This window comes from Coregonus clupeaformis, chromosome 33 (assembly GCF_020615455.1).
Source record: "Coregonus clupeaformis isolate EN_2021a chromosome 33, ASM2061545v1, whole genome shotgun sequence".
Lineage (NCBI taxonomy): Eukaryota > Metazoa > Chordata > Actinopteri > Salmoniformes > Salmonidae > Coregonus > Coregonus clupeaformis.
In genome coordinates this window covers 16,629,633-16,641,844 of record NC_059224.1, presented here as the reverse complement: position 1 = coordinate 16,641,844, position 12,212 = coordinate 16,629,633, and the positions used below count along the sequence as shown (strand labels likewise).

Genomic DNA, 12,212 nt, shown 5'->3' with positions numbered 1-12,212 from the left:
CTTGACTCAGAAAAGGTCAGTGACCACTGGTTTAGGCGATAGGGTTTAAAGAGATACCAGGATTAATTCATTAGGACACAGTGTAGCAAAACGATAAGAAATAAGAATATAAAAACACATTTATTGGACAAATTCAGGTAGTCCCTCCTTGTTTCAGTCTGTTTTCTTCAGTTTTGTGCCTAATGAATATGACCCGGGCCGTATTACCCTGTTTTTAGGAGTGACATTAACAGTGCGTCTCTCCTCCCCAGGCCCAGTGGTGCAGCATGTGATGACCCACGCCCAGAACAAAGGTTCTCTTAGCCAGAGTCGCAGCACAGTGACGCGGGAACACTGCCCCCGAAGGCTACATGGTGAGACCATGGGCGGGGCCTGGCCTGAGCGCACGCTGCGATTCGGCAGGACCATGAAGAAGGGCGGGACGAAGCGAGGAAGGGGTGGGGTTAAAGAGATGATGGACAGGAGGGAGAAGACTCCGGAGCGGAATAGGAGGCGGAGCAGGAAATCTTATCCCTTACGAGGAAGGGCAGGGGCTTCGGAGGAGGAGGGACTTAGCTGTCACGTTTTGCTCACCCGACTGGAGAAGGACATCCGGGAGCAGGAGGACACCAATGAGAGGGGGAATGATTCGCTCACTCAACCACCCGTCAAACCTGAATCCCGGAGCAAGAAACTGGACAAAGGAAAAGACAAAGCCAAGGGGAAATTCCTGGCGAAGAAGATGATACCAAAAACTACATCTAAATCAAAAACCCCCAGTGATGAGCAGGGGTCGCCATTTCCAGAGCCGCGTAAACGACGACTAGCTTCTCTCAACGCTGAGGCTGTGAACAGTCTGCTGTTGGAGAGACCCAGCGAGAGCCAGCCTGCTGCTAAACAGGCCAGGAGACAGCAGGATGAGCCCACCAGCGGTGAGTCGTTCCTGGGGACAGATCCAGCCAAGCGCGGGGTGGCCGGAGGTCCTAATGCTCCAAGAGCCAGCAACAAGGCCTCCGCATTGCACAAGCCTGAACCGTGCCAAAGCCTCAGGAAGGCCAAGAAGGTCCCCAAGAAACCGGCCAAACCAGACAGAGGACAGAAGAAAGAGACAGGGTTGATGACTCTACAGATGCTACACGCCCCTGCTCCCCGACGGCTAGCTGGACTCAACGCTGCCGCGCTGCTAAAGTTAACGAGCACTTCGGCGACTAGCAAACAGCGAGTGAAAACGACATCAACGACTGCGACGATGGACTGCAAGGCTACGAGCACCGCATCAGTTGACGTGAAGCAGAAGCAACCGCAACAGCGACTGATTCTTAAACCGTGCGGCCGCCAGCCTAAGCACAAGGGAAGGCAGTTGATTCCAGAAGAGGTAGGCTGTTCTGCCTGCAAGAAGTCCAACTTTGAGCCCAAAGTAGAGTGGGAGTCTGGCGGTTGCACCCACCGGCTAACCAAACCAGGCTACCAGTCGCGCAGCATGCTAGCCTACCCGCTGAAGCCCGTCGTCAAAGAGGAGCATGTGGAGGCAGAGCTGAGCCCATACTACTGCTGCCCGCCAGAGGGCTCTGTGGAGTACTGCCACCGCCTAGCCTTGTTCCTGGGTCAGCAGGCCTACGCCGACTCCGAAGAACGACCTTTAAACTCTGCCCTGACCTCTGTAAAACGGGAGTGCCTGGTGACGTCACCCTCCATGGCCCACTCCCATCCCCACTCTCACGCAGCCCTGACCCTCAGCCCCCACCCCTGCCTCTGCACCGCCGACCCTGCCTGCTTCTCCAGCTACTACGTCCACATTGCCCATCCCACACACCCCGGAGCGCCGTCAGCCAACCTCAGCTCGCGACCTCTGAACTTTGGCTCCTCGACGCTATGTCCCGGCAGGGTGTCTGGCTCCAAGCTGCTGGGTCCTCCGGTGTCCCATTCCTCGACGCTGGCCCATCCTGCCTTCTGTGGCTCAGTGAGCAGCACGCCTTGCTACAGCGAGGCCTGCCGGGTCAGCGGCTACACCTACAGAGCCATGCAGCCGGTCAACAGCAGGGGGTGCTCTTTCTCCACAGGCTGCTCTGGGTGTACACACAGCATCAAGACAGGTAAGAGGAGGACACAGGGAATGTAGGCCTACTGAGTAGGCCCTATATGCTGATTTGAAAAAGTAGTGGTAGTTTGGAATGATGTAGTGCATGTACTGTAGATATATTTGATAAGGGATATATGAGGATGTGTTATTATCATGTGTGTTTTCTCTCCATTTGGCGTGATCGTGACTGAATTATGTTTATCTTACAAGAGGAAGACGTGTCTCTGTCACAGACATTGAGTACATTGCAGTAAACAAACAGTATCTACAGGGAATCAGAGAAAAGCATGACATAGGAATCGATTAGGCCTATGTAGCATGACATTTAGTTAGGCCTATGTAGCATGACATTTAGTTAGGCCTATGTAGCATGACATTTAGTTAGGCCTATGTAGCATGACATTTAGTTAGGCCTATGTAGCATGACATTTAGTTAGGCCTATGTAGCATGACATTTAGTTAGGCCTATGTAGCATGACATTTAGTTAGGCCTATGTAGCATGACATTTAGTTAGGCCTATGTAGCATTGTTTATGGAGTAAACAGCAGTCTGTTTGTTTGTACAGTAGATTTTTGACTAGTCTGTTCTTCCTCCCTTCTCTCTGTTCTCTCTCTCTCCAGAGGGTTACTCCTCCCCCCAGGGCGACCACAGCCCCTCCCTCCTGGTCTCTCCCCCTCTCCCCCTCTCAGGCTGCCCCCTCCCCACCACCCCCTCCTCCACCCAGGCCAAGCCCCGTCTCCTCACCCCCCTGTCTGACCGCAGCGTGCCCCAGGCCAGGCTGAAGCTGGCCAAGGAGTGCCCTCAGAGCTCCAAGCCCCCTAACGGCTCTCTGTCCATGGGGAGAACCAGGCTGTCCCAGAAACAGCCAGCCCCGACACCCAGCCTGTCCCCCGCCAAGCAGAAGAGGGTCAGCCACCGACGGGCCACCAACGGGTGGCTGCCTGTAGGGGTGCCCACAGAGAAAGAAGTGTTCATTGCGGTGGGTGGGATCAAGTGTGTGTGTGTGTGTTGAGGTACTGAGAGTTTACTTCCCTCATACTACCATGGCAACCTGACCATCCCTATCTTTCAATTGGCTCATTGTTGTTAATGAGAATGTGTTCTGAGTCCTCTCTGATAGAATACTGCTGATGTAGACAGTGACTGGACAATAAAGATAAGTGTGTGTTATGTTTTGACTGTGTGTGTGTGTATCAGGGGGAGGACGAGACGGCCTTGCGACAGTGTTATGAAGGAGTACAGAGAGACGGCGAAGTGATACGTGTCCGAGACACAGTGCTGCTGCGCGCCGGTCCCCGGAAGAAGTCCCTGCCCTACGTCGCCAAGATATCAGCGCTATGGGAGGACCCCAAATCTGGTGAGAGAGAGAGAGACAGCAGGATGTCTGAACCTGTTGTTGGGGTATAATAATGTGTGTGTGTGTGTCAGGGTTTCCATTAGGAAAATGTGGCGCTGGACAACGTGACCGGGAAGATTTTAATTTTCTAAACACCATTCTAAACCGTGCACCTGATAGCGGTTCCATATGTGACAGAGTTAGAAACTTAGAAAGAGGGGGAATCTAAAGATGCAACAATTAGGATGGGTTGCTAATATGACTAGGATTATGCCTTTGGCTTCTGGACAACGAAAGAAAGTTGATATGAAAACCAATAGAACAGGAGAGAAATGGCATAGCGGTGGGTCCAACAGGGAAGTAAAAGTAAATTATATAATTACTCCTGTCTATACAGAATACTTCACCAGAAAGCATGATTTGACCACAGAGGAATCGGGAATAATTAGTTTATTTAAAAAAGAAAAGTGGATTGTTTCAAATCACAAGCTCGTAGGCCTATGCCTATTTGGGAATGGGAGGCGCTCTTCAATTACCAGTTGAGAAATAAAAATAGTAGCTATTTTTAATCGTGCACCAAACTGTTTTTAACATGCGATTGCATTTAGAATTGTTGCGCAATGAATGGGCTTATAAAAGCAGATGTTTTCCTCCAACAGCAACCAGCTGAGGAGCAGCAGGAGAAATCCCGCTCAGAATAGGCTCTGGATGCTGTGCATGTGTGATAGTTGTGTTGGATAAGTAAGATACATGATGACTAACGAAAATACACAGGCCAATTTAATTCCACTAAATTATGCAAATTAACCTATAGACCGATAAGCATGACGGTCAAATGTATTTACATCGACTGGTATTTCTATCAATTAATAAAAAGCATTGTTTTGCCATGGGATTTTTCTTTTCTCCCAGTCATTTTGGCCTGCAACAGTTTTATTGATCAGCTTTTCATTTTTTTTATTGGCCATAATAATAATAATAATAATATGCCATTTAGCAGACGCTTTTATCCAAAGCGACTTACAGTCATGCGTGCATACATTTTTTTTTTGTGTATGGGTGGTCCCGGGGATCGAACCCACTACCTTGGCGTTACAAGCGCCGTGCTCTACCAGCTGAGCTACAGAGGACCAAAAAACAGCTATTTCTGGCTAACGGAAACCCTGGTGTGTGTGTGTGTGTGTGTGTGTGTGTGTGTGTGTGTGTGTGTGTGTGTGTGTAGGCTGTGAATGGTTGTTTATGTCTGAAATGCTGCTTATGTCTGGCTGGTTAGAGACTGGGCTGGTCCTTTGATCCTCTGTAGTTGTCTCACTGTCTGCTGTGTGAGTGTTTGCATGTCACCCTGTCTGGTGTTTTGACCGTGTGTGTGTGTGGGTGTGTCTCTCTTCTCCTCAGGAGAGCTGATGATGAGCCTGTTCTGGTACTATCGACCTGAACACACACAGGGAGGCCGAGACCCCAGCATGCACTGTGAGGTGAGGACAACTCTCTCTGACTCCACAGAACAACTCGGGATAACTCTACTCAACTCAACTCTGGCTGCATCTCAATAGTCTAAAGAGGCCTCTCCTTGTCTCCTCTATTTGTCTCCTTTCCTTCATCTGCACTGATGTGTGCTGACATAACTAGTGGAAGCAGATTTCCAGTAGGCTTCCACCATATTGCTTTCACGTCTTCTGTTTCACCATCAGTGCAGATGCAAGACATGAGACGACTAATGAGATTCCGTGCCTCTCATCCATCTTGTCTCTGTACCTTTGATTGTGTGGTGATTTATATTTCTATGTCTGTTTCTCTCTTTTCAGAATGAGATTTTTGCCTCTCGGCATCAAGACGAGAACAGTGTGGCCTGCATCGAAGACCGATGCTATGTTCTCCCACTAGCACAGTACTGTCGGTAAGAAACCACACACATTCACACACACACACACACACACACACACACTGAGAAAGATCATGTATCCATCATTAACACACACACCATTGTAGGTGAAACTCCTTGCCGTTTGCTGTTCGCTTTAGCCCAGTGCAGAGGGTAAGATGTCTCTGAATTAGCACCTTTCATCGTCAAGGCATTCTTTAGTGGGTAATATCACACATCACTGACACTAGAAGCACTCTTAGGGAGAGACCTTACTGGAGCGTGTTGACGTGACTGGAGGTAGGAGAGTGAAGGAGGGAAAAGAAAAGAGAACTGCATTCAAAACTCACTTTGATTTTCTGTCTATAGATTTTGTGCCTTGGTGAAGCGGCGTGTGGACGGTGTGCCCCCTGGCACTGCCAGAGTGGTCCCCTGCCCCTCAGACTTCGACCCCCCCGACCACCGCCAGGTGCCCGCCAACATAGACCCCGAACTGGTGTACCTCTGCCGCCACGTCTATGACTTCCGTTACGGACGCATCCTCAAGAACCTGCAGTAGGGGGCAGCAGAGGACAGACAGACACAGCCACCCGTAGTGGAGCACACACACTCCTACACATGGGGCTGAAGGATGAGAGGGGGAACCCCTGAAGTGTTTTGGGGGTCCCCTGATTAACCCTTGACCCCTGATAGGCACTCTGGTCAACTGGAGGGAGGGCGGCTGAAGGATCAATTATTGGAGGGGGACCACTGATATCTGAGTCCCCAGAATGGCGCTGAAGGAGTGGGTACTGAAGTACCTTACCCCCTTTTACAACTGTTACAAGGGAGGAGAAGTTTTGACCCCCTCAACTGGAACTACAACTGTACCGGCTTAGAGTGAAGGGAGAGGTGGATTCTTTCATAGAGATCTGCTCCTCCACAGCACCTAAAGAGTCAACTGTCCTGGTTAACCATGTCCTGCTATACCAGGGCTCATCACCATATGCATGGACAGCCATGTTGGTGACCTAACAAGACCAAGAACTGCACTACCAGAGCCATACTGGGCTCATCATGACGTTGTTTTGATGTTAGAGCCTGATGTGATGATGACAAAGTTCTTCTTAATTTGTGTTTGTCTCTGAGGCAGCTGTGATCGAGAGGGCACTTGCAGCTTAAACACATACACAATTAGGGTTTATGTCCCTGGCGTGTGTCAGACAGCGGTGTATTGTGTGTGTGTGTGTTCAGTCTGACCACATGTGTGTTCAGTCTGTTGGCTGCAGTGAAACCACAGGTGCAGGTTCACAAAGGAAGTGGAAGTCTCACCCTCCCCTCCTGCATTGTCCGAACAGAACACGATACACTATTCTCAAGTACCTGCAGCTCTGGCTGAGTCTCAAATCATACCCTATTCCCCATAAAGTGCATTACTTAGTAGAGAACTGTTACTGTATAGCAGGGTTCCCCCCAAGTTTTCAGATTTAAAAAAAAATGTGTAATTTTCTTTTTAAATAATGTTTGTTGTTGGACATAAAAGACTGTAAAATCACCAGGAAATCAGCTCAAAGTTATTTTAATTTAGGAAATCTGACCCCAAGTATTCCCACGCATAGAGATGATCGTATCCCAGTGAAATTATGTTTTTGTCAAATACTATATCTGTTTGGGATTCTTGTGGTCAATTTGCAGTGTACAAATAATTTATAACTATGTTCTGGCCCCCCGACCATCCGCTCAATAAATAATTGTCCCCGGCTGAATGTAATTGGGAACCCCTGCTGTATAGAGCTTTGGTCAAAGACAGGGCACTATATGAAGAATAGGGTCATTTGAGATGAAATCCCCCCCCTGACCCCCCTTTTTCTGTTCCTAAGAACAGGACTGTCATCATGCTTTTGTCCATCGGTCCAATGGAGAGCCCCCTTACTGCGGAGGGCTGACCTCTCCCCTACTCTGCATTGGCTTATCAGAAGGAGGGTTGTTGATGTCAGTGTCCACCTCTCTGGATTGTTCAGAAGGGTGAAACGTTCCAGAACGTTCAAATGGAAGTGTAATGTATTGCAGAGCCCATTGCTTATTATACATGTCTATCTTAACTTTCTGTAATGTTGTACTCTCCTGAACGCAACCCTGTTGTTCCCAATGACTTGCCTTATGACTTGCAGGTAGAGCTTTAGGCAGCTAGTCCCACCGCATAGAAATTGGATGAGTAGAACGGAAAAAAGTACAAAACCACAGACTAAATCCACATCGAGTTCACCCCGGTCAACACTTTGCCATTGAGAAATGCATGGTTTCCTCAGAGATTCCGAGTGATAAGCATTTTATTCAACATTCCAACATGGTACATCCAATATGGATGCTGGTCCACATGTAGTGAAACTTTGTCCATTCTACTCATTCTACTTCTATCCCCTCATCCCTTTCCATCCTTCAAAGCTCCGCCCTCTCCAAGATAAACCAAAGGATGTCACAAAGCAGAGCACCACCACTCCTCTCCTCCTTCTCTTGTCCTCTTCCCTCCTCTCGTCTCCTCCCTCCCTTGTTAGATTGCACTAATCCATTACTTAATTACAACGTCTATGATTGTGTTCTGATTTTATGTTAAGCTACTAATATGTTATATTATAACTGGGGACAATACTGTGTATTATCACTGTCTGTGCGCTTAGTAGAGAATGGAAACTAAGGCTGTGTCATGGCAACTTTATCAATGCATAACTACTTTATGTGTTTTACTATTAGAGACATCCGCCAGCATACTATCTATGTGTTACTTTAGGGGTGGACGACCTTACTCTTAGCGAGCTATTGGGTATGCCGGCTTTTGCTCCAGCCCTGCTCTAACAACTGATTTAGTAAAAGCAGGGGTGTTAGTTGGAGCAGGGCTGGAGCAAAAACCTGCATACCCAGTAGATCTCCAGGAGGAGGGCTGGCCACCCCTGGTTTATATGTTACCTGCTATCCAACCAACCTGTCATATCATCTAATGAAATAATATGTACGATGAAAAATCATTCCTGTAGATTGTGGATCCACACTGGTATTATTGTTATTCATCCACACTGTCCAGGTGGTTCAGGTGTGAGTTGGCATCTTGGTGTAACTCGCTGTGCGGATTGACGTAATGTGACGTTCCAGAGGTTTGGCTTGGAATCTCTGAAAAATGTCCTTTTGATACGCATTATTGAGATGTGTTGGTTTTTTAACCACAATAGTTCAACATTGCCTTGTAACCTTCTGCAGAAGTGTCTGTCCGTCACGTTTAGTCCTAGACAAGCGGCAGTGTCTGACTGAGTTAGTACTTTTTCATAGGAAAGACTACCTTTTGATTGCTTTCTTACTGTGCAAATGTTCTATTGCTGGACTTTGCTCCTAATCTGCAAAGTTTTGAATAATACCCAAAAGCCATCTGAAACATTTACCATTCTAACAGTTTGAATCATACCCCAAAATAGCGACTAAACAAAGCTTGTATCGGATAAATCATATAAAGGTTTAAATTTAAATATTATCAATAGGTATTTTGTTGCTATTGGTGCCCAGATTCTTTGAAAAAAGTAATATATATTCTCCTACTTTACAATTTTTCCTTAGCGAAAATATTTTATTATGTCAGTTTCTTAAGATGGCATATGCAATATATTTTTCAGAGGGACTATTTTTGACAAATGTATGTGTAAATCGAGGAAGAAAAACTGTTTTATTTTATTTTAGCTTAGTTTTGAATTTGAATCACAAGTCATAAATGGAGATTTGACCAAAAACCTGCTAGAAGAGAAATGGGAAGGGTTAGGTTACGTTTTGGTTCAAGATCTGAGGTCCCTACTTAAAACATGTTGGTTACACTTTATTTTACAGTCCAGTATTCACCTGGTATTTACTTTGAATTTGCATGGTAAAATGGCAGTTAGTTACCTAATATTGACTTAGTCATTACATTTTAGTTTCTTAAGGATTCATTGGAAAAAGCATAATTTGGTACCAAGTAGTTACCAACCTGAGTTGAATTCTTTGAAATAATAACCAGAAGGTGCCATTTGAGATGCAACCGACTCTGTACTCTGCTGTGGTCTTTGCATTGATTTGCATTTGTTGCCACTTAATTTCTTTCTGAATACTATATAAATACCAGCTAAAAGAGGACTGTAAATAGAGTTTTATGAAATTATTAAGTGTACATATTTGAACCCTGACTCTGTCACCCCTGACCCTCTGTAGACAGCAATTGCACAGTGCAGTAGTAGTATTTTTTTTGCAAGACCTGTAGCTGATGATTATATTTAAAAATGAATACATAGATATTTAAATGGAGTAAACCAATACAATATATAAAGATTTCAATTTAACTTATTTGGAAAATGTGTTTAATTAATTGAAAAAAGTCCTCTTGCTATAAGACTTTCGTGGTCAATAATGAAAAACGATCGGTTTCTTTTTATTAGTAACTTATGAGTTTGGAGATTTAAATTATTGAATGGAGATTCACAGAGGTTGTAGTAGTTTGTACTTATCTAGCTAGCGGTGTAGAAGGTTGTTTCTGTAACAATGCTATATTACTGCCCTGCCAAACAATGGCCAGGTTGGCTGCAGCAGAAACAGACTGGCACCAGAGCTGGTTTCTATCTAGAGATGCCACTTGGCATCAGGGGTGAAGAAGACCAAAGCACATTCTGACACAAAATTAGGTAAGGTAGAAGTTACACTCTAACCACTGATCCAGGATCAGATATGTCCTCATCCCCCTATATGGTTAAGGTTAGGATTGGGGGTGGAGGGTGAATCTAAGCTGATCCTAGATCTGTGGTTTAGGGAGTGAAGCGTCTACCCGTAGCCATCCTGGCTGACCTTAGGGGTTGACGTCTGGGAGGTTGCCATGGTAATGGGGTCACCTGAGCCCTCCCCTCATCGATCTGTCCAATTAGAGGACAGAGTCACTCTAAACCTGAGACAGCCTGGCTCTAGGACGATAAACTTTAACTTTCTCTGGCGTTCTGTCTAGTGGGGTTTTGCCTCTGATATTTTTTGTGACATCATAAATTATCACTTCATTGAGTGATTTTGACTTTAGTCACATTGTTTTGTTATGGGTAGATTCAGATGAGGGTTGAAGATACAGACTTGATCTGATCAGCTGTTCTGCACCATCAGCACACAGACAGACCCAACATGGCTTTACTCCCAGACGTGTATTTTCAGTATTGAACCTGTAGAGGGCACTACATGAACAGAAATTGGGTGTCCCACTGACAACTTCAGAATAGAACACCCTGGCTATGTCCCAAAGCTCTTTAACGTTTACTTTCCTCATCTCCTTTCATTTATGTCACTGAGGAGGGGAAAATGATATAGGATAGGTGTCGTGTGATATTTAACTGTTAAACATTTAAAGTCCAATGGGAAGAGGGGTGAGGAAAGGAGATGGTATATTATGTTTGGGCTATTGGGACATGGTCATATGTCATGTGTACGTATGGTTTCCATGATGACATGGGTCAAACGTTCCTGACCTCTGATCTCCACCGTTCCACTTCTCACTGACCCAGGAAGTGTCCACCAAAACGAATCACCCGACCAAGCCTGAAACTCTGCTTTTTGTGGTCTTCTGTATTACTGCTAAGTGTCAGCATATATTTTGATATATTTAACAATGGGGGATCTAAAAGTCTAGATATTTTTGGAGTAGATAAAGGATGTGTGTATCAGATAACTGTGTCACTTTGTCATGCTCTCTGAAAATCTCTTGGGTTTTTGGTAAAAATTATAGAATCCCTGCTGATTTTAATGTTCCATTGAAAGACTATTTATAAAGTTTAAGTCCTTTGTGAAAAAATCTTTGGTGTGTTCTTTATTGTGATTCTGCCGTATGTTGCTTTGAAATTTGAATGCAAAACGAACAATCTGATGGCCGCTTGTGTGTGTGTGTGTGTGTGTGAGTGTCATCAAGTATACTGGTATGTAAGTTGCAAGCAACGACCACAAGGTGTCAGTTATACTACAGGTTCAGGACACAGGCTTTGGTCTCCTCTTCAGAGACGTATTGCCCTCGGCCCATCTTTGTACAATGCTTATCCCGGCACAGGGCATTAGGAATGTACAGCGCTCTGTGTGGCCAGACACTAGCACAGCATAGCTACTGATGTCCATCCCACAGACTTACAGACAGGGATCACTGAACACTACACTGGAGGATCTGACAACACAACAGCTCCAGCAGGCTTTCACGATTTGATCTCAAACTTCAAACATTAGTAGCAGTAAGGATGGACTGGGACCAGAAATCGGCCCTGGCATTTCTGAAACACTGGGCCATTTTTTTACATTTTGGGCTGGCGTCTGTGAAATGGGATAGCAGCCAATTAGCGATTTTATGATAATTCTGTTCTAAAATCATTATAATATTTCTTAACAGGCCCATGGGCACCACACAAATCATTTCTCTTTTTTTTCAACCAAAATGTTTTTCTCCCATTTGCCTGAACTGCCCTATGACCAGTCTGTTTCTGAGAATCACCCAGCTCATAAACCTTATGTCTTGGCATAAGGCACCAGCAATCCTCACTCCCATCAGTACTGTAGGCCTCGAGCACCCACAAACCACTCCCATCAGTACTGTAGGCCTTGAGCACCCACAAACCACTCCCATCAGTACTGTAGGCCTCGAGCACCCACAAACCACTCCCATCAGTACTGTAGGCCTCGAGCACCCACAAACCACTCCCATCAGTACTGTAGGCCTCGAGCACCCACAAACCACTCCCATCAGTACTGTAGGCCTCGAGCACCCACAAACCACTCCCATCAGTACTGTAGGCCTTGAGCACCCACAAACCACTCCCATCAGTACTGTAGGCCTCGAGCACCCACAAACCACTCCCATCAGTACTGTAGGCCTTGAGCACCCACAAACCACTCCCATCAGTACTGTAGGCCTTGAGCACCCACAAACCACTCCCATCAGTACTGTAGG

General features: G+C 46.0%; 1 protein-coding gene across 1 annotated transcript in view; it reads left to right on the top strand.

The window, feature by feature from the left end:
• LOC121548680 (bromo adjacent homology domain-containing 1 protein) overlaps window positions 1–6,787 on the top strand; it is a 49,986-nt gene extending 43,199 nt beyond the window's left edge. Inside the window, exons 2-8 of the mRNA XM_041860200.2 lie at window positions 252–2,072; window positions 2,681–2,733; window positions 2,785–3,039; window positions 3,258–3,417; window positions 4,792–4,871; window positions 5,202–5,293; window positions 5,627–6,787. Coding sequence (XP_041716134.1) covers window positions 272–2,072; window positions 2,681–2,733; window positions 2,785–3,039; window positions 3,258–3,417; window positions 4,792–4,871; window positions 5,202–5,293; window positions 5,627–5,816 — 2,631 coding nt within the window. The 5' untranslated portion in view covers window positions 252–271 and the 3' untranslated portion in view covers window positions 5,817–6,787. The remainder of the gene's footprint in view (window positions 1–251; window positions 2,073–2,680; window positions 2,734–2,784; window positions 3,040–3,257; window positions 3,418–4,791; window positions 4,872–5,201; window positions 5,294–5,626) is intronic.
• The last annotated feature ends 5,425 nt before the right edge of the window (window positions 6,788–12,212 follow it).